This window comes from Zingiber officinale, chromosome 6A, assembly GCF_018446385.1.
Source record: "Zingiber officinale cultivar Zhangliang chromosome 6A, Zo_v1.1, whole genome shotgun sequence".
Classification (NCBI taxonomy): Eukaryota; Viridiplantae; Streptophyta; class Magnoliopsida; order Zingiberales; family Zingiberaceae; genus Zingiber; species Zingiber officinale.
Genome location: NC_055997.1, coordinates 113,315,720 through 113,338,162, shown reverse-complemented (window position 1 = coordinate 113,338,162; position 22,443 = coordinate 113,315,720). Strand labels below are relative to the sequence as shown.

General features: G+C 40.7%; 2 protein-coding genes across 3 annotated transcripts; one reads left to right on the top strand and one right to left on the bottom strand.

Moving 5' to 3' along the window:
- Window positions 1-1,004: 1,004 nt before the first annotated feature.
- LOC121997512 (probable histone H2A.2) lies at window positions 1,005-2,107 on the top strand. The gene is made up of 2 exons (XM_042551960.1): window positions 1,005-1,285; window positions 1,712-2,107. The coding sequence occupies exons 1-2, from the start codon at window positions 1,097-1,099 to the stop codon at window positions 1,925-1,927; spliced, it is 405 nt and encodes a 134-aa protein (XP_042407894.1). The 5' UTR covers window positions 1,005-1,096; the 3' UTR covers window positions 1,928-2,107.
- A 132-nt stretch (window positions 2,108-2,239) lies between these two features.
- On the bottom strand, window positions 2,240-5,692 carry LOC121997511 (NAD(P)H dehydrogenase (quinone) FQR1-like). 2 transcript variants are annotated; one of them, XM_042551957.1, is made up of 4 exons: window positions 5,565-5,692; window positions 3,578-3,671; window positions 2,727-2,989; window positions 2,240-2,639 (listed from the first exon to the last, which is right to left on the bottom strand). In XM_042551957.1, exons 1-4 carry the CDS (start codon window positions 5,585-5,587, stop codon window positions 2,408-2,410), a joined length of 612 nt encoding a protein of 203 aa, XP_042407891.1. In that variant the 5' UTR covers window positions 5,588-5,692; the 3' UTR covers window positions 2,240-2,407. The 2 variants fall into 2 exon arrangements, with proteins under 2 accessions (XP_042407891.1, XP_042407892.1); XM_042551958.1 differs by lacking the exon at window positions 5,565-5,692 and adding an exon at window positions 4,813-5,388.
- Between the last annotated feature and the right edge of the window lie 16,751 nt (window positions 5,693-22,443).

Here is a 22,443-nt window from a genome sequence, read left to right as displayed (position 1 = left end):
ACGCTCGGACAGGATCAGATGTTGATTTGTAGAAACCAACACTACATTGGTGTTTATTTTTGTAGTGCTAATTTGTAGAAACTAGCACTAAGTGGTGCACTAAGATTGCACCAAGTGGTGTACCACCAACATTACCTTTGTGTTGGTTTGTAGAAATCAACACTAAATGGTGCACCAAGGCTACAAACCAACACTAATGTTAGTTTGTAGAAATCAATACCATTTTGATTCTGATTTTATGATTTCTATAAACCAACACTAGTGTTGGTTTGTAATATTGATGCACTATTTGGTGTTAGTTTGTAGAAACTAATACTAAAGTTATAAATCAGTACCATGGCGGTATTGGTTTGTACAAATCATCACTATCTTATTCCTACAAACCAACATATCTTATATATAGGAAAGAGAAGAGAGTTGTGCATATAGATGAGAGAGATAAAAAATTTTAAATTATATATACACATATTTATGTTTTGCTATGGAGGAGTCCGTGTGGACTCATCCACACATAATGTGAATTTATTTATTTTTATTTTTTATATATTTTTTAATTTTTTAGTTATGTAAGTAAAATTTTATTTTAAGATTTAAAAGTTAAGTAGAGTATTAAGTTAAAAAAAATCAAATCAATTCGATTATTATTTTTTTGGGGGGCATGGTATATATATATATATATATATATATATATATATATATATATATATATATATATATATATATATATCGATTAGAGAATGAAATAAAAAAGTTAAGCATCCCGTAGCGCAAGATTTACCGCCCGATAGAAATATATATATATATATATATATATATATATATATATATATATATCGATTAGAGAATGAAATAAAAAAGTTAAGCATCCCGTAGCGCAAGATTTACCGCCCGATCAATTTCTATCGAACGGATGCGAATACCGATCCGTGTGCCAACCATTTTAACCAATGGTCATCCATCATCATCTGCTTTAAATATGAAACGAAGCTCACCGCTTTAGCACACTTCCATCGCTGCTATAGACACAGCTGCTTCTCCGCTACTAAATCCCTAATTTTCTTCAACGATCATCTAGACCAATTCTCGTTGTTTCGATATGGCCGGGAGGGGGAAAGCGGTAGGATCCGCCGCAGCGAAGAAGGCCACATCGAGGAGCAGCAAGGCCGGTCTCCAGTTCCCCGTCGGCAGGATCGCCCGGTTCCTCAAGGCCGGAAAGTACGCCGAGCGCGTAGGTGCTGGTGCCCCAGTCTACCTTGCCGCCGTGCTCGAGTACCTCGCCGCTGAGGTATGGATCTGAGCTCGCTTATTTTGATTTGGTGGTCGGCTTTTGGTTTGGGGCTAAATTCTGCGGGTTCTTCTATTTTTATTTTTATTTTTTTTTTCAATTTAACGTCCTCTAGTGGGATTTTTGGTTTTTGGATGATTTCTCTATCCTGATCTAGGGCAAAGGTCTCTAAATTTTTCTTATGATGCCAACCTAACGTCGGCTATTGGGGAAATTTCGTTTTTTTTTTTTGTGCATCTTTTCTCCATTCTATATATATAGAAATCATCATTTTTGGACGATTTCTGTGTTGATTTGGGGCAAAAAGCTTCGATCTATTCTTAATTTATGTTGTTGGATGATTCTCTATCCGAATTAGGTTTCTCGAGTCTATTCGTCGCCTCTCTCGCTGTATTTCGCCTCAATCTTTCTCGACTGTCGGAACAGGTTCTGGAGCTCGCCGGGAACGCAGCGAGGGACAACAAGAAGTCCAGGATCGTCCCGAGACACATCCAGCTCGCAGTGAGGAACGACGAGGAGCTGTCCAAGCTTTTGGGCGAGGTCACGATCGCCAGCGGCGGCGTCATGCCTAACATCCACAATCTACTCCTTCCGAAGAAGACCGGGGGCTCCTCGAAGGCTGCTCCCGGAGATGACGACTAAAAAAAATAAAATCGAGTCTTTCGCAGGGTAAAGCCGTGTGCCCCTGCGATCTTTGTTTTTTCCTTCTCCTGTTAACGTAAGTTGCTCATGCAATTAAATTCTTTATCGGAATGAATGAAAAAAAAATGTAATTTTGTTGGCGATTATCCTTTATATCAGTTATTTTAAAGCCTTCTTGTATTTTTTTTTTTAAAAATGAAGGAATTGGAATTCAGGTGTTGTTTTCTCAACATGAAAGACTGATCTAGTTCGACTAGACCGAACGTGCCATTTCCATAAAATCAGTGTTGCGCACAAGATTTGGCCAAGGTGTAACAGAAATAACCACCGGAATCCATACCAAATAACAAAGTAAAGCAATACACTGCATAAATGTTCTATCAGCAATAATAACAAAACCTAAAATGCTTTATTCGTGAAGCCAACACCATTTCATCAATGGGGAAATATTAAAAAAAAAGGAAGGGGGGGGGGGTTTGATCAGGAGGAAGCTTTGAGCTTCTTGGCAATGGTGGCGAAGTACTTGCCTTGGTGGAAAGCCTGTTCCAGCTCAAGCTGGGACGGGTTCCTCGAGCCGTCTCCAGCATATGTGCCAGCGCCGTAAGGGCTGCCGCCCTTCACGTCGGCCATCTCAAACATGCCAGCGCCGAAAGTGTACCCAATTGGGACGAAGATCATCCCATGATGAGCCAACTGAGTTATGGCCGTCAATCTGCAGAGAATGAAACACGGTGGAAAATCAATGTTACAAGATTCTCAAGATCTAACGATGAATGTACCGAAGGTATATTGAACTTACGGAGTAGTCTCTTGTCCACCGCCTTGTGATCCAGTGCTATAGAAAATTCCTGCAGGCTTGCCGGCTAGAGCCTGAGATCTCCAGAGTCCTCCTGTGGCGTCGATGAAAGCTTTGAATTGAGCAGCCATCATCCCGAACCTAGTCGGGAAGCCAAGCAGAATTCCGTCTGCTTCAGCAAGATCGTTTGGTTGGATGATCGGCACATCACTCTTAGGAGGTGCTCCCATCTTTCCGATAACTTCTTCAGACAGAGTCTCAGGAACCTTTTTATTGGCAAATAGAAAGTTAGTGAAAATAAGTGTAATCAAGTGAACACGATTGATAGCTCAATCAATATAGAATAGCAACATCATTCAAAGAAATTGTGATATAATATTGCATGGAGTTCCATAAGATCAATAACTGAGAAAACATAGACCAATGACGTGGATAATGACGTAAATATAGAATAACGACGCCATTCAAGAACTACTTGAATGGAATATAATTTGCAATGTGACATCGTATAGAGTTCAATAGACACATTTGATCCACATAGCCAACTTCAAATGGTTTGGAAAGCATGGCTCAGTAATGTTCATAATGACGTAAACAGTTCAAGGAACCACTGTTGATTTTCACTAAACTAAATTCAGATATCAGAACAAAAAGGACTATTAAAATTTGTGTATTCATGTAATAGATTGGATAGCAAATCAAGTGTAGTTATTTTATCCAATCACAGTATTCTAAGAGAAAGCATGGTTGAAGGAAATCAAGTGCAGTCAGTCTCTTCTTATTTGCTCAGGTAACAGCCTTTCCAAAATCTATTAAATAAGAGTTGACACTCAAAAGTATGACAAACAAATTACCTGCCAAAGCTTTACTTCGACTCCTTCAACAGAATTAACACCTTTTTGGATTTCTTCAGCTAGCTTTGCCACATGTCCATACATAGAATAGTATCTGGATAAAAGTTATGATGTTTTCCCATTAGATTCACAAACTAAAGAGTAAAAGCTGGTTTTTCAAAGAGGAAAGCAATCAAATATCTATTTTTAATAATTAACATCTAGTACATGATTGATAACACTTTTAATCAGTTGAAACGTATTGCAAAGTCTAATGAAGTCAATTAATGAAGTTCTTTTTCCTTAACCATTGATTTACCAATGAACTAGAAGAGTAGATAGATTAACAAGTGATCTGATCACTTTCCAATACGGTGGGGATCAATGTCACCAAAATAGAGATAGTTTTGGTTAACTATTCCCAAAGCGTGTATAAACATAGAATCAGTTGTCTTTAAACACTGAAGCACTAATTTCCAGAATAACAAACATGATTTATTTCACAAAAAGAATGCAGTATGGATTGGACCATAGCGACAATAGTTTTATGTGGCAAATCTAAGGAAAAAGAAGGGTATTCTAATGAATAAGTATTTGTTTAACATAAATCCCTCTCGTATCTTTGCAGTTTCCTAGTGCTATATTTACTAAGGCATATGAAATTTTTTAAGTGAAAAAAGAATATAAATGAATCGTAATACCTAATATTCACTTTGCTCATGCGTTTGGGTTATTTGGATTGAATCATAAGGAAAGAAATAATATTAATTACTTGTTTTTGTTCTTTAACCACTACTCATTGCCTGCATTTCCACCGAATTGGGGTGGAAGCAAAATATAACAAGATGGGATTCCTTCCATCTCTCTATTTCCTTCTAAGTGAACAAGAAAAATGAATGATTTCATTTCTTTTCTTTCTTACTTTGATCCAAGTAAAGTCACATGAAAAATACAAACACAAAAATAAATGATGTAATTTTCAAGAATCTAGTCAAACGTAGGCTGCTTATTATATGTAGATCATCAATTAGTTAAATGTTAAAGATAATCACAAAATGGTATTAGCATGAATACCTACGAACAATAACATTTCAAAGTCAGACATGCCTCTGAATTAATCTGGATTATGCATATTGGTGATCCCTAGGTAAATATTAAGCACGGGAATCTCTATGATCTTTAAATTCCAAGATTAGAACCATAAAGCTATGTTATTTGACAAACTTTTGACACTCAAGAAAAGCAGGTGAGCAAACCTTGCACTGCATATTCTTTTCCTCCACAGCTTCTTTGAAATCAATTCTCAAAGGTAAAGGAATTCGTATTCCCCAAAATATTTTAGTCCTCAAATATTAAATGCCAATTCTATTTTGAAAAAAAAAAGAAAATTGGTAATTGATTTCTCACAATTCTTACTCTCGCCATAATATATTTCTCTTCAATATGTACGGTACTCAATCATAACTTAACACAAGTAATACATCAAAGGAGATGGAAGGTCTCCGGAAATCATTTCTTTGGACGAGTCAGAAAATTTAAAAATTTAGACTTTCAGAAATATGATCCATCAGTTTCTATCATTCCAAAATTTATTTTTCTCCCCCAAGAGACAAACAAAAAAGCATCCCCTTAAGTATATAAAAAAACTGAGGCGTATCGAGGTCGTATTTACTACAATAAAAAACCCAAAAATGAATTACAGTAGTAACAAATCCCAATAATCACACAACTGCCCTTGGAAAACAAGCATCGGTCCAGGTCAGACTTCCCATCGCTGATCGCCACTAACTACCACTAGATCGATTCAGCACGGCCGGCCCTGCCACAATCCCAATCGATCTAGAAACCTCACGAAACACAAAACCCTAACCCACCCTAACCCGATCCAACAAACTCACAGAATACCACAAAAAATCTTCAGTAAAAAATGAAGCAAAATCGAATCATCGAAGAAAGGAAGAAAGGAAGAAAGAAGGGAGAAGATCCTGCAAAGAAATTGAACACTTACACGATATAAATCTTTGTCGCCATTGGCTCACGGATCGGATCGTCGATAAAGAGAAGAAGAGCAGCACAAACTCCTGCGCCAGAAAGAACGTGAGGAAGCAGAGGGCTCGGGCCGCGACATTTATAGTCAAAGTCAACGGAGCCAGCTATTTCTTTCCTTATTTAATCAATAAAAAACGCCTTCAATTTGGCAATTAATCAACTTGCTCCGAAATCTGTGCAGAATGGAGATCGACTCCCAGTGACCGTCAGATTTCAATCTCATACCTCATCTCTATTTCCTTTTTTTAATAATTTACAATTATTGCTTTATTTTAATTTTAAGAAATTACACAAAACTTGCGTAAGCATGATAAAATTATGGCTCCAGAAATTGCAAAAAGCCTCAAACAACTATCAAAATTCAAAATAAAGTTAATTTTAAAGAAGATTTCGATATCAATTCTTTTTTTTTTCTAATCAATCTCTTAACTCTTATAATCATGCTGACGTAATTATAATAATTAAGATTAGTTTCTAAAAGAGGAGTTATTAAGGGAACAAAAATGGTTAGTGGCAGGACATGGCAAACCTATTATTTGTGCCCGCGGAAGATGTAATGGTAAGAGATACGACGCAATAACAATCCAATGAGCGTTTGATTTTTTCATAAGGTATATCACCCGTAAAGTCGGGATTATTCCTGATACTGACAGCAGGATAATGACTCATCTATACTTTTTGAAATTTACCTAGTCTGTAGGATCGGCCTGTCCACATTCAATTAACATCCTATAAAATTTATTAAATCATTGGCTGCGTCATGACCTATCATGCAGTTAAAATTGACCAGCCGATTCTTCAAAAATATCCCTCTTATTATTTTGTTTAATCAGTCAACTACCCAAAGAATTTATCCATAGTTATATGGATAGTTAGTTTAATTAGCCTTGAGATTAATTCTCAGATGTAAAATGCTTTATTTTGTGTCTAATTTCTCTAATAAAAGACTCCTATGCTCTAGAATATATGAAGTTATAAGATACTGACTACACCTTTTACTCCAAAAATATATATATATATATATCATATTTGGGATATTTAGAGAATAATTTTTTCAAATATCTCTTAATTTCAAATATTCCTTTGTTGGAAGGAGATATTAGGGAAGGGATGATAATGGAGTAGATTAAAATCTGAATCCGCAATAAATCCGTCCCAACAGGACAGATTTAAACTCGTCTAAATGGGTCTCAGACGAGTTTGGAGTGGGTTCTAGGTTTATTCGAACTCGTCCCGGACCTGTCCCGTATGATATTATTTCATTAATTATTAATTAAATAAAAATTAATAATTAATTTTTAATTAAATAATTGATAGATTTTATTTTGTGATAATTTTTTTTTACAAAATATTATTAATATAAATATTGAAAATAAATTTAATGTTTAATTAATTTTTAATTTTTTTATTATATATTTTAAAAATAAAAATAAAAATAAAAATAAAAATAAATATGATAAATTTAAAGAGTCTAATCCGAATCCACCCTATCCGACTCGTAGGATGAGACGAGACAGGACGGGACGGATTCTGAGTTTAACTAAATTCGTTCTCAAACCCATTGTCATCCTAGGTCGGACAGTACTAATTAATTTTACGGAAGATGCGCTGAGCATTAGTATAGGTAGTTAAGGATGATACTCAATTTGACGTTTTAACGCCTAAGCCAAGTTGTCATCTTGCAAAACTCGAAGAACACGAGGAACTTCCAGTTTCCTTTTAGCGAATTAAATGTCACGTTTTTTTTTATTCACATAAATCAAAGTGTTATAAATATATTCTTTATAAATCCAAATTATAATAAGACAAAAAATAAAAACTTTAAGGACAAAAAGTTAAAGATAAATTTTAAATTTATTAAATTCAAAATAATGTTTTTTTTAATTAATATAATTTTCTTTTGAGTTGTCACGATTGTATGTCATTCAACCGTCCATCTTTTTGTTAGATTTTAAGTCTTTTGATTGCATCAAATCCAACCGTTTACTTAATGTGTCATCCTTCACTTCATCTATGGAAAAGAAAGTTAGTTAGGGATACGACTTCTTAGTTGATCATGTAAAAATTCCTTTTTAATCTATAATATAAGAAATGTTAATACCAAATTAAGAAAGACGTCTTCGGTATTGATCCTTCGATGCTCAAGTTAATTATCAGAATTAGGACTACAAACGAATCAAACCGGCTCGTAAGTTTTTCGAACCAGCTAGAAAAATATTCGATTCGTATTCAAATTTATCGAATTTGAGCCGAACTTGAACATATTCAAACTTTTTTCAAGCCGAACTCGAGCCTAAATTATATTATTCGATAGTTCACGAGCCGCTCACGAGCCTTAATATTTTATTAGTATAAGTTAAATATATATTAAATAAATAAATTTCGAACCTTTCGAGTACCTATTTTCGAGCAATAATTCGAATAGTTCGCGAACATATTCGAATCTTTTGAGTCGAACTCGAACTCGAGCCCTAATTCGAATCGAACTCGAACACAAAATTTTAAATTTTTCGAGCTTCGAATCGAGCTCGAACTCGAATATACCTGTTTCGAGCCTTAAATTTTTCAGCATATTCGGCTCGATTTAGTTCGTTTACACCCCTAATCAGAATAGTAGAAAGATGGCGGAGCAATATAGTAATAGTGAGAGCACAAGCACAAATAACAGATATCACATATCTCCGCCGGTGCATGGACCCCTCTTTATATAGTACTCCAATAGGCGGCGCTCACGCTTCTCAAGGCACGGACATGTTTTCCTAATCGTTCTATGAAAAGACACGTTAGAAAAGTATCTTTGACACTATACTTTAACAGGGCATGTAAATCCCTGACATGACAATAAAAACTTTTGTCATACGATTTACCTATTGACCATACCCTGTTATTAGTGACATTACCTCCCAGAAGTATATTAAGAAATATGGGAGGAGTCCCACTATTTTGGCCGAGCGAGGTAGCCGCTCGACCGAGACTCCCTCGCCCGATTGATCACAGCTTCTTTTCTTCATAGTACCTCGGTTCAGCAGGTTGTTTCTTGCCCAACCGGACATGAGCTCCGATCGGTCTGACACTCATTTGGATCGTTGTGAGCCTATGATATTCTTTCTATACTGACCCTGGTCGGCTGAGCGATCTACTCATATGAGCTTCCTTGCCAATCGGATCCTTTAGACCCGATCGATAGTTGAAGCCAACCTTCCGCTCGACCCATTTTTGGTGAGACCGTTGGTTCCCTAGCGTTGACTGCTATCTCCGCCCTTGACCCACGCTTGGCGGGCCCCCTTTATCGCCGCATCACAAGCCTTCCCCTTAAGTCTAGTCGAAGGAGACTATAAGTTTGACTGACTGGATAAGCAGTGTCTTCGGTAACCTTCATGGTTGATCAGAAATTCTGTGCTTTAGAGTCACTGCTCGACTACCACTGCTACCATGGGTTTAAAGTTGTTGCTCGGCTATCAGTTACCGACTTGGGTTTAGAGCGACTATCAGTTATCGACTTGGGTTTAGAGCAACCGCTCGGCTATCAGTTATCAACCTAGGTTTAGAGCCATCATTCGACTATCAGTTACTGACCTGGGTTTAGAGCCGCTACTCGACTATACTGCATGTTGACAATATCTCCGCTCGACTGCTTCTCAGTCAGGGATGTTTGTCGATCATGATGGTTGGCGACGACACTTAGCAAGTTTTCCACTTCTTGCCACTTCCTCGAACAAGTGTCTTTTAATAGTTGTTAACATCATCACTATTTCTGGAAGACCGTGCAAATCTCTAGTCATTATTGCCGAACACGTCACCCATGCCTTTTAATTAAACCTCATTAATGCATCCTTGTTGTCAGGCGCCACGTGTTCCATTCTCTGCCACCGCATGCTTAATGTGACAGACGAATATCTGAGGTTGATGTTGTTGGAGCAATCTGGGTACCCTAAGTTTTGATGTTTGGGCAAAGATTTAAGTTATGTTTATTATTGTATTTGATATGCATTGTGAGTGTACAGGATACAGGTACAACAAGGAAAGTCCAAGTGTGATCTTGGCAAAGGAGGAAAGTCCAAGGATAAGTCTTGGTGGTGTAAGTCCAAGCATGTAGTCTTGACAACGTAAGTCCGGAGGTGCGACCTCTTGGCAAAGGACAACTCGACAACAATGACAAGGCCGATGGAAGCTCCAGAAGGCAAGACGTGAAGGATGGGGAGGCATCCGAGGGACGCAAGGCTGATGAAGGAGGCTAGAAGGCTAGGTCTAGGTTGGTCGGGCGAGGACGAGTGCTGAGAGATTGTACTCGGGGTAAAATTCTAAGGTTAGGGTTTACTGTAGCAGTACTGTAGAGTTACTGTAGCAATATTGTAGCAGTCGACTGCATATTTTTGTTGGAGTGTATACTGAAAGCCTAAGCTTTGAAAACATTCATTATGAATAAAGAATCACATTTGGTCAAATTGTCTACATTTAGTTGTAGTTGTTCAATTAATTTATACTGTAGATAACATAGTATGTGGTGCCACATGCAGAAGATGATGTTATCAGTACCTTATAAATTATAAACAGTAGCTCACGACCCAAATGGAAAGGAACAAATCATTAGAAGGTCGTAGTGTAATTAGGTATTAGTTTATCTTGACTATATAATTACACTAGTACACTCAGAGTGTATTGAGTAGGACCATATGAGATCGTTTCTTTTATACTGACTTTATAAAGGAACAAAGACCTCAATTATTATGGAAGTATGTGCTCTTAATCCTAATATAATAACAAGCACATATATTTGATATTTATTTCTTTAATTTATCAATGGGTGAGATTTAGTTCGATGAATCAATAAGCCAGATAAGTTGGGAAATGATATCACTTATAGTGTGTGTTGTTGATTATAGAAGGAAATTGTGTCATAGAGATACTAGGTTGATAATGTCCTCAAGAGGAGCTCATAAGAATTGTCATGTTAAATCCTGCAGGTGGACTTAGTCTGACATGACGATAAGGTTAAGTGGTACTACTCTTGGACTAAGATATTAATTAAATGAGTTGTCAGTAACTCACTTAATTAATGGACATTCGATATCTTAAACACAGGGAGACTAACACACTCATAATAAGAAGGAGCCCAAAAATGTAATTTGGGATTGGTGCGGTAGTTCAATAATAGTTCTATAGTGGAATGAATTATTATTGATAAAATTAAGTTGTGTGTTCAGGGCGAACACGGGATGCTTAATTTTATCGGGAGACCAAAACCAATTTCTCCTCTCGGTCCCTATCGTAGCCTCTTATTTAGAGAGTACTATACCCACCTATACCCACCTAATAGGGGTCGGCCAAGCTAGCTTGGGAACCAAGCTAGGGCTGGCCTAAGCATAAATTGGTGTGGCCGGCCCTAGCTTGAACCCAAGCTAGAGGGGCCGGCCATATTAAATTAAAAAGGATTTTAATTTTTATTTTTATTATGTGGAAGATATAATTTATTAAAGAGAATTAAAATTAAAATATCTCTCTTGTAAAAGATCTACAAAAGATTAAAGAAAGAGATTAGATCTCTTTCCTTATTTGTAGATTGATGAGATATTTTATTTTCTCTTTAAAAATTATTCACATGTTGTTAAATTAAAATTATAGAAATTTCTTTTTATCAACCATGAAGAGATTTTTGAAGAGAAAATTTATTTTTAAAATTTTCGGAAACAAATTAGGAAGTTTTAATTTGTTGATTAAAACTTGTCTAATTTATTTCTTTTGATGTGGCCGGCCAATATTGCTTTAATTGGAAATTTTATTTTATTTTTCTCAATTAAATCATGTCAAGGAAATTAAGGAAATTTTATTGTAATTAAATTTCCTAATTTGCCTAGACCAAGGAATATAAAAGAAGGGGTGGGGGTGCCTTCAAGAGAGACGACCTCTATTATTTCTCTCCCTCTTTTGTTCCTTGGTGTGGCCGGCCATCATCATCCTCTCCCTCTCTTCCTCTTGTGGTGGCCGAAACATCCCTATTGCTTGGAGTTCTTGTGGAGGCCGGATACTACTTGGAGAAGAAGAAGAAGAAGGAGAGAAAGCTAGCATCTCTTGGAGCTTGGTTGGTGTTTTGATCTTCTTCCTTGGTGAAGCTTCCTTATTGTTGGCCGAACCTAGCTAGGAGGAGAAGAAGGTGGTTAGTGGTTTCTCATCTCGGAAGATCGTTGCCCACACAACGTCCGAAGTTAGAAGAGGAATACGGTAGAAGATCAAGAGGTCTTTCTAGAAGGTATAACTAGTAATTTTTCCTTTCCGCATCATACTAGTTATTTATGGAAATAATACCAAATACAAGAGGCTTATGTTCTAGTATTTCGAATATGTTTTTCGAAGTTGTGTTCTTTTGTTTTTTTTCCTTGTGATTTGATTATTCTTTTCAGTTAACCTAAAGTTATTTTAGGAAATTAAATATTAGATTTTTATAAAAGGTTTTGTCTAGTCGGTGGTGATTGCTCCCATATCCAAGAAGGTCATGTGCCTCGCCACATTAGTACTGGGAACCAATTATGGAAATTAATATTTAATGGAATTAATAACTTAAGATGATTTGGGTCGAACGTGTTAAGTTCCGCAGGAGATCCAAATCAAAACCTAAAAGAACAAATAGATTAAGTTTTGGATCAAACGTGTTAAGTTCCGCAGGCGATCCAAAATTTAATTTAAAAGAACACATGGTAGCTAGGAAAAGGTTCAGACCTTTGTACAAAATTTTTATACAGTGGAACCTCTAGGCTTTCCGAGTAGCAACCAACAATTTTAGCAGTCGACTGGTACAGTCGACCACTCAATCAACTGGGTGCGAACAGAATGGTTCTGTTTGTTCGGTCAGTGTGGAGCAGTCGACTGCATGTTTTGGCAGTCGATTGGTATCGAGCCGTTAGGATGTAACAGTCAAATTTTCACAGAGGACAGTCGACTGCTAGTTTTGGCAGTCGACTGGTAGGCGAGGTTTTCTAACTTGTGGCCTATATAACCAAGCATTGGAAGCTTGGTTAAGATTGACGAAATTAGTGGTGGTTAACCCTAATTAGAGTCTCCTAGTGCCCAAGTGATCTAGCGTATTTGTACAAGGTTGTGGCGAGGTTTCTCCACCCACAAGGAGCTACACGAGCTAGCCGGAGGTTTTCCGGGGAGTCATCCACCGACGAATCGGGATCGTCCACCTTACGGACAGCCGTGGAGTAGGAGCTTCATCTCCGAACCACGTTACACAACTTGTCATTGGGTTTGCTTCTTGATTATTGTTTTCTAGGGTTAACTTTTCTTTTGTTTGTTAGTATTTTTGTTTCCGCTGTGCACTAACAAGCGTAGGAAGCGACGATTTGAGTGAGACGCTATTCACCCCCCCCTCTAGCGGACGTCAAGGTCCCAACAGATGTGACAAGCACCGTTACAAATTCAACGGCCCAATCTTGGCTCAGTTTTCCATAGCCCTTGATCGAACGACTCAGAGTGATCGTCCTCAAGATTTATAAGCCCTTATTTACTCATCGTCGTTTCCCTACTTCATCGTGCCTTCTCTCTTGAGCACGCTCTCTAACACCTCTCCTCCTCCTCGTCATCGCCGACGATATTTCTCAGTAAACCCTTTCTTTCTTTCTCTCGTCGAGTCATCGATCGTCTTCCTTCTCTATTTTCTATGGCTTCATCTCCTCAGCCACTTGAATCCATCCTCGGGATTTGGTACACTTCTGCTGGGTCCAAGTTCAACGGATATAAGATCGATCAGATAAAATTCGCCTACTGTTTCCCCTTCGATTATCAAATCGTCATCCTCTCTGCATACGACCGACCACATTTATCTCCCGATGATTTTTTTTGCCCTTTTTCAAGGACTAATTTTGTGTCGACCTCCACTTTCTTGTTCATCCATGCATCTACGATCCGCAGGTGACCAAGGGCCAGATCCAGCGCGATCTTGCAATGAACAAATTCGATTGGGATCACCCGATCCACCTCCAGCTAATGAGCCCAACAGCAGTGAAGGAGATGACAGTGACCTGGGATGCTTACGAGGCCACCAAGGGGCCCATGGAGTATGCATCCTGACTGAGTGGGATGAGTTTAAGACACTGGACTATACTAAAATCTACGCGAACATGCAGAAGCCTTCATCTTTGACGGTCGCAATGTGGTAGACCCTGAGAAGCTCAGGCAGATTGGCTTTATTGTTTATTCTATTGGAAAGCCACTGGACCCGTGGCTTGCAGATATGCCTGCTGTGACCTAATTGGGTGATCCAGTAGAGAACGAAATCTGATGGATTCTCTAGGGAACTTATTCCTTTCTCTTATGGTTCAGAGTTAATAATTATTTTCATCCGAATGATGTCTTTATTTATTTTTTTTTCATAACTAGTTTCTACACGGAGGATGATTATTGCACTGCTGCGTTTGTACAACTCTTTTTCTTTGTCTTCAATGAAAGAATTTCTTTTCATGGACTACTTATTTGCAATGAGAAAACAAGTTGGTAATTACTCTCTTTCTTTCTTTTTGGAATGAACTACTGATTTGCTCCTCCATTAATGTTCAGTTGAGGTTAATAATAATAAGTGTTAATAAATAATCTTATAGATTTTTTTTTAAAAAAATAGATTTTAAATGATTTTTTTATAATTTATGGGGATAAAAAGATAAGAAAAAGTCTATTTTTGTGAACCTAAATGTTTATATTTCCATAGAGTTTATTTTTTTTTCACGGATGAATAATATCCTAAAAGGAAAGATATAGTGCAATGATCAAAATACCCCTCCCCCTTCTCTTAATCATTTCTCTGCCCTTAAACTCTTTCCACATCACAAGCCTCCCCTTCAAGTCTAGTCGAAAGAGGCATGAGTCCGACTGACTAGATGCAGCCTAACGTAAAATGAAATCGCTCCTGAATGCAGAATTAGATCGTTGAACCTATCATATGAAGTCGAATGAGTATTTGTGGCGATGCCGAGCGAGCGACCAAAATAGTATCGAGCGAGTGACAATAAACCGCGATCAGGCGACCGAAAGATGTTGACCGGGTGATCAAGAATGTCGAGTGAGTAGAAAGACGATAGGCGAGAGGTGTTGAGCGCGTGATTGAGAAAATGTCGACCAGGTAACAAAGATAATGTCGATCGGGTGGAATAAGAATAGGCGAGCGATGTCGAGGGTGTGATCGAGCGATAATAAATCCCGATCGGGCGACCAAAAAGTGTTAACCGAGTGATCGAGAATATCGAGCGATCGAGAGACGATGGGCGAGCGAAAGCGAATCCCAAGAGCGGAGCGAGCGTAAAGCCTATGAAATCGAAGGGGAAGGAAGCAGAGCCCTTGAGATGAGCAGGCGCAGAGCTCGTGAATCAAGTAGGAGCTGATCCCGAGAGATCGAAAGGCACAACATCGATACCCCAAGTGGGCATAACGCCCATCGAAGGCGAATGCAAGAGGAGGCACAGTCGGGATCTGAGTGGGCGCAAAGCCCGTGGGCGCAACCAAGAACAATGTCGACCGAGGGGCAGTAAATCGCGATTGGGCAATAGAGAAAATGATGGACGAGCAAAGCCATGAGCGCTACTGAGAAAAATGTCGACCGAGCGACAGTAATTCACGACCGAGCAATAGAGAGAATGATGGACGAGCAAAGCCGTGAGCGCGACCAAGAGCGAGGCGATCGGGAGTAGAGCCCTTGAGCCGAGCAGTGAGTGAGACGCGAGTGTCAAGCAATGCGAGTGAAATGAGTGCCGGGCAGAGCGGTGAGTGTCGACCAAGCAATAGCGATGAGTGAAATGCGAACGGTGAGTGCTAGGCGGAGCGGCGAGTGAAGCGAGTCTAATGAGTGCCAGGCAGAGCAGCAAGTGAGCGGTGAGAGCCGACCGAGCAACAGCAATGAGCGAAACGCGAATGGTGAGTGCCGGGCAGAGCGACGAGTGAAGCGAGTATGATGAGTGTCAGGTAGAGCAGCGAGTGAGCGGTGAGTGCCGATCGAGGAACATTGATGAGTAAAATGCGAACGGTGAGTGCCGGGCGGAGCGGCGAGTGCAGCGAGTGTGCTGAGTGCCAGGCAGAGCAGCGAGTGAGTGGTGAGTGCCAATCGAGCAATAGCGATGAGAGAAACACGAATGGTGAGTGTCGGGTAGAGCAGTGAGTGAGTGGTGAGTGCCGACCGAGCAACAGCAATGAGTGAAACGCGAATGGTGAGTGTCGGGCAGAGCGGCGAGTAAAGCGAGTGCACTTAGTGCAGGGCAGAGCAGCAAGTGAGTGTCGACCGAGCAACAGCGATGAGCGAAATGCGAATGGTGAGTGTCGGGCAGAGCGGCGAGTAAAGTGAGCCCCTGACTAGGGAGTAACCCAACCGACTAGTGGTTGATCGTGAGAGTCTGGCCGGGAGGTCGTTGGTCGTGAGAGTATGCTCATTTATAACTCGCGCTGGGGCGAGAATCTGGAGCCCGACCGAGAGGTCATTGGTCGTGAGAGCATGCTCACTTATAACTCGCGCTGTGGCAAGAGTCTGGAATTGTGAGAACATGCTCACTTATAACTCGCGCTGGGGGAGAGTCTCGAGGCGTGAGAGCATGCTCACTTATAACTCGCGCTGGGGAGAGAGTCTGAAGGCGTGAGAGCATGCTCACTTATAACTCGCACTGGGGAGAGAGTCTGGAGTCATGAGAGCATGCTCACTTATAACTCGCGCTGAGGCGAGAGTCTGGAGCCCGACCGAGAGTTTATTGGTCGTGAGAGCATGCTCACTTATAACTCGCACTAGGGCAAAAGTCTACAGGTGTGAGAGCATGTTCACTTATAACTCGCGTTGGAGCGAGAGTCGAAGGCGTGAGAGCATGCTCACTTATAACTCGCGCTGGGACGAGAGTCTGGAGGCGTGACCGAGAAGTGATCTGGAGGCTTGACCAGGAAGCAATCTGGAGGTCAGACCAGGAATGGATCTAGAGGTTTGACCAGGACTTGATCTGCAGACCTAATCAAGAATTGATCTAGAGATCTGACCAGGACTTGATCTGGAGGTCTGACTAGGACTTGATTTGGAGACCTGACCAAGAATTGACCTGGAGGTCTGACCAGGACTTGATCTGGAGACCTGACCAGGAATTGGTCGGAAGCTTGACCGAGAATTGGTCTGGAAGTTCGAACGAGAATTAGTCTGGAAGCCCAACCGGGAAGTAGTCTGGAAGCCCGACCGAGAGATCGTTAGCGATACTCCGATCCGAGACCGGTGGTGATACTCTAATCCGAGACCAGTGACGATAGCTCGACCCCGAATAGGGGAGATGAAGCCCTGAAGTCCATAGAAACGGAGCCCGTAACAATATAAGGGAGAAGAGTCTTTATCATACTTGACGTGGAGTGGTGTCGAACGACTGAGGATCTGTCTCGGTCCCTCAACTCCCGAATACTCTTGGAGCGAGGGGAGAAGATAATAATCTAAGCCCTGATCGTCAAAGGGAGTGAAATCTATGGTAATATAAGGGAACAAAGTCTATAGCAATAGAAGGAAGCAGAACACTGTGGGTGAAGGGGGCAAAGCCTGTAAAAGTAAGAGGATGCAAAATAGGTGGAGGATGCAGAGCATATAGTAATAAGAGGATGCATAGCTCCATGGTGAAGGGTACAGAGCCTGTAGCAGTAAAAGGATGTAGAGCCTCATGGTGAAGGGTGCAGAGCCTGTAACAGTAAAAGGATACAGAGCCCCATGGTGAAGGGTGCAAAGCCTGTAGCAGTAAAAAGATGTAGAACCTCATGGTAAAAGGTGTAGAGCCTATAACACACCTGACCTGGGAGCTAGGTTCCTAGTCCGTGATCAGAGAGTAAGATCCCTAGCATGTAATCAAAGAGCAAGACCCCTAAATCCTGATCGGGAAGTTATACTGCGAGTCATTGATCAGGAGGTGTGTCCCTAGTGTCTGATTGAGGAGTTGTGCCCCTAATGTCTGATCGGGGAGTTGTGCCCCTAGTGTCCAATCAAAGATCTAGGGCCCTAGTTTTTTTATCAAGGGACTAGGATCTTACTCTTTTAGCAGGGAACTATAGCAGATCCTATAACTATACAAAGGGAGCAAACCTCGTAACATACCTGATAGAGGAGTCGTGTCAACCGGCTAAGGATTTTTCTCGGTCCCTTGACTCTCGAATACCCATGGAGTCAAGGAAAAAATATAATGGAAAAACTAACCTGTTGATCAGTTGAAACTCCAACTCAATCCTTCGACTCCCGAATACCCGTGGAGGGAGGGTAAAAGATAATATGTTCGTTAGAATCCTCTGAGACTATGATAATAGCAAAGAACCTCCCGACGTCGTCCATCTTCACGTTCCAGAACAGGTGAAGAAGTTTCCCACAGACATCGCCAAATTGATCCTGTCCGGAATCTAAGTCAGACGGGCCGCGGGGTGAGGTGGATGGAATGTTGACCGAATCACGATGTCTCGGAGGGGGGGGTGCTGAGATGACTTCTATGTTGACCAAGTCGTCAAAAGTCCTTTGGTCAACGCTACCTGCAGCCAGCGATCGGGTCGCCCCGGTCCCTGGTACCCCGATCCTCGAAGCAGATCCAACGAGTATATAAATAACAGACTAAGACATAAAATAATGAAATGCATATAGAATATGAACGAAGAACGTACCCTGGCCTAGGGGGTGCCCTCGGATGGCACGCTGCTCGAGTTGTTGTGACCCGAAAGAGCAGATGACTATAAGCCGGCTGGAGAGCTAGATTTGACAATGCAGAGCCGGACGTGGTGGCACGAAACTGGATGTGACCTCGACACGCAGGCCGAGATATGACTTCGGCACATGGGCCGAGATAGGACATTGGCACACAGATCAGGATAGGGCATTGGCGCGTAGGCTAGAATAGGATCTCGGCACGTAGGCCGAGAATTAACAACAACAAGAAGGCTAGACATAAAACACACAGTCCAAAATACAACCGCGACTCGAAGTTCAGAACACCACGCACAAGTCAGATCAATGCGAGGGTCGGAACACAGCGAAAACGGAATGTGGTCAGATCGGCGATAATAGGGCCTACGACAACAATAACAGGATCCGTGTTGGGGCGGTTGTGAAGGTGTAGGTCCGGCCATGGGGACAACCGACGAGGTTGTTCGTGAGAGGGGAGGAGGTGATGCCTCCTTGGCGGACGTCAACGTTGTACGAAAGAGGGGAAGATCGTCGGCGTCAGTGCTCTCTGCGGCGTCGGCGTGGAGAGGAGGTGACAACGAGAGGAAGTCAGAGGCGTGCATGTGCAGGGAGAAGAAGATGCGCCGGCGCTGGCGTTGGCGAGGGGATGCGACAGAAAACCTCCAAGGCAGCGTTCGTACTTGGGGCAGTGGTGGCCTTGGCAACGACGTGAAGAGGGAGAGAGACGACTTTGGCAACAGGCGCGGAGAGGAAGAGCCTGAGGGAGCAAGGTCGCTTGGGCACGGGATGCGACAACGTCCGGCTTAGGGTGAAGGTGGAGAGAGGGGTTGCCGACCTCCTCGTCGTGAGAAAGAGAGCACAGGAGAAGGGGCGGCGGATGGCCGTGTTGGAGTGTATACTGAAAGCCTAAGTTTCTGCAAACATTTATTTTGAATAAAGAATCACATTTGGTCAAATTAACTACATTTGTTTGTAGTTGTTCAATTAATTTATATTGTAGATAACATAGTATATGGTGTCACATACAGAAGATGATGTTATCAGTACCTTATAAATTATAAACAGTAGCTCACGACCAAAATGGAAAGGAACAAACCATTGGAAGGTCGTAGTGTAATTAGGAATTAGTTTATCTTAACTATATAATTACACTAGTACACTTAGAGTGTATTGAGTAGGACCATTAGAGGTCGTTTCTTTTATACTGACTTTATAAAGGAACAAAGACCTAAGTTATTGTGGAAGTGTGTGCTCTTAATCCTAATATAATAACAAGCACATATATTTGATATTTATTTCTTTAATTTATCAATGGGTGAGATTTAGTTCGATAAATCAATAAGCCCGATAAATTGGGAAATGATATCACTTATAGTGTGTGTTGTTGATTATAAAAGGAAACTGTGTCCTAGTGATCTAAGTTGATAATGTCCCCAAGATGAGCTCATAAGGATTGTCATGTTAAACCCTGCAGGTGGACTTAGTCCGACATGATGATAATGTTGAGTGGTACTATTCTTGGACTAAGATATTAATTAAATGAGTTGTCAATAACTCACTTAATTAGTGAACATTTGACATCTTAAACACAGGGAGGCTAACACACTCATAATAAGAAGGAGCCCAAAAATGTAATTTGGGATTGGTGCGGTAGTTTAATAATAGTTCTCTAGTGGAATGAATTATTATTGATAAAATTAAGTTGTGTGTTCGGGCGAACACGGGATGCTTAATTTTATCGAGAGACCAAAACCAATTTCTCCTCTCGGTCCTTATCGTAGCCTCTTATTTATAGAGTACTATACCCACCTTCATAACCATGATATAGGGGCCGACCAAGCCAGCTTGTGGATCAAGCTAGGGTCCGCCAAGCCTTGGTTCATGGGTGGCCGACCCTAGCTTAAACCCAAGCTTAGGTGGCCGACCCCCATTAAATTAAAAAGAATTTTAATTTTAAATTTTTCTTATGTGAAAGATATAATTTATTGCAGAGATTTAAAATTAAAATATCTCTTTAAAAATGATCTACAAAAGATTAAAGAAAGAGATTAGATCTCTTTCCTTATTTGTAGATTGGAAAGATATTTTATTTTTCTTCTTTATAAATTATTCATATGTAGAAAAATTAAAATTATAGAAATTTATTTTTATTAACCATGAAGGGATTTTAAAGGGAAATTTTATTTTTTTAAATTTCCAAAAACAAATAAGGAATTTTAATTGTTGATTGAAATTGTCTTGTTTGCTCTTATTGATGTGGCCGGCCAAGACATGAAGGTTTAGGAAATTTTGTTTAATTTTTCTTAATTAATTCATGTCAAGGAAAATTAAGGAAATTTTATTGTAATTAAATTTTCTTATTTACCAAAGCTAAGAATTATAAAAGAGAGGGTTGGGGTGCCTTCATGACACACAACTTTTATTATTCTTCTCCCTCTTTTCTTCTTTGGTGTGGCCGGCCTCATCCTTTTTCTTCTCTCCATCCTTGTGGCCGAACCTCACATCTTCTTGGAGATCAAGTGGTGGCCGGATTCTAGCTTGGAGAAGAAGGAGAGAAAGCTTGTATCCCTTGGAATATTGGTGGTGTTTTCTCTTCATCCTTGGAGAAGCTCTTGTTGTGGTCGAACCTTGCAAGGAGGAGAAGAAGGTGCTTTGGTGGTTTCTCATCTCGGAAGATCGTTATCCACACAACGTCCGAGGTTAGAAGAGAAATACGGTAGAAGACCTAAAGGTTTTTACTTGCAAAAGAAAAGGTATACTAGTATTTAATTTCCGCATCATACTAGTTTTATCTTCATGTAAAAATACCAAATATAAGAGGCATGCGATTCTAGTATTTCGAATTTGTTTTCGATATTGTGTTCTTTTGTTTTTCTTTTCCTTGTGATTTGATTGTTCTTTTCGGTTGACCTAAAGTTATTTAAGGAAATTAAATATTAACTTTCCTTAAAAGGCTTTGTCTAAGCGGTGGTGGTTGTTCCCATATCCAAGAAGGTCATGTGCCTCGTCATGCAGTCCTGGAAGCCAATTTTGGAAACTAATATTTAATGAAATTAATAACTTAGGTGATTTGGATCGAACGTGTTAAGTTCCAAAGGAGATCCAAGTCTTAACCTAAAATAACAAATAGATTAAACTTTGGATCAAACGTGTTAATTTCCGCAGGCGATCCAAGTTTAATTTAAAAGAACACATGGTAGCTAGGAAAAGGTTCAAACTTTTATACAAAATTTTTATACAGTGAAACCATTACGTTTTCCGAGTAGCAACCAACAGGCCGACGGGCATGAGAGGGAGAGGCTACCCCCTTAGCGGCAGAGAAGAACCACGAACTCCCCTGTTCGTGTCCGTGGAGCGAGGAGGAGAAGAAGAGGAGTAGCGGCCGGCGCGAGCGAGGAGTGTAGTGTGAGAGGAAGAAACTGACCCCCCTCTCTTGGTGGGGACCGGATCCTCTGGTCCCCTTGTCCTGGTCTACTTTTGGACCGGGACAAGGGGATTGGTAGGAGACAATGATCTCCACCTATTAATAGATAAAGATCCATTGCCCTCCACTAATATAAAGATTGGATCATAAATTAATCCAGTCTTTACATATCAGAGGATCCGTCCCCTCTGGGCGGCGGAAGCAAAATAACGAAGAAATCCCTTTCCCATATATGAACAATTCCCTAAATGCCCCTCCCCCTTCCCTCCTCTGCCCTTAGCCCTTTCCACATCAACATACTACACTGGAGAAGATTTTTAAAAATTGAGTGGAAAAAAATATCAGACGGAGAAAATCACCTCTTGCCGTCATCGAGGAGGCCATAGTGACAATACTTCTCTCCCTCCTCTCTGTGAATAAACGAACCAACTAACCCTTTCATGTGATTTACCTGGACGCTTTATAGGGAAAAGAATGGATATCACTTGCCCACTCCCTCGGCAACGTGGGCAACGTGTGACACTCACTTGGCACACGTCCAACAAGGCGGCCGCCGTCCGAATGAGCAATGCAATGCCGGCGGCTCATCCTTCAGCATCTCGTCCTTCAGTTTGAGGGCGGCCAGCATTTCCTCAAGCATGCTGCGGGCGGCGGTGGGGAGTGGCGGCGAAGCTGAAGACATGTCGCCGCGCCGCAAAGGGGACAAAACCCTAAATTTCGCGATCAGCACCTCCTTGCAATCGATGATATCCTAATAAGCCA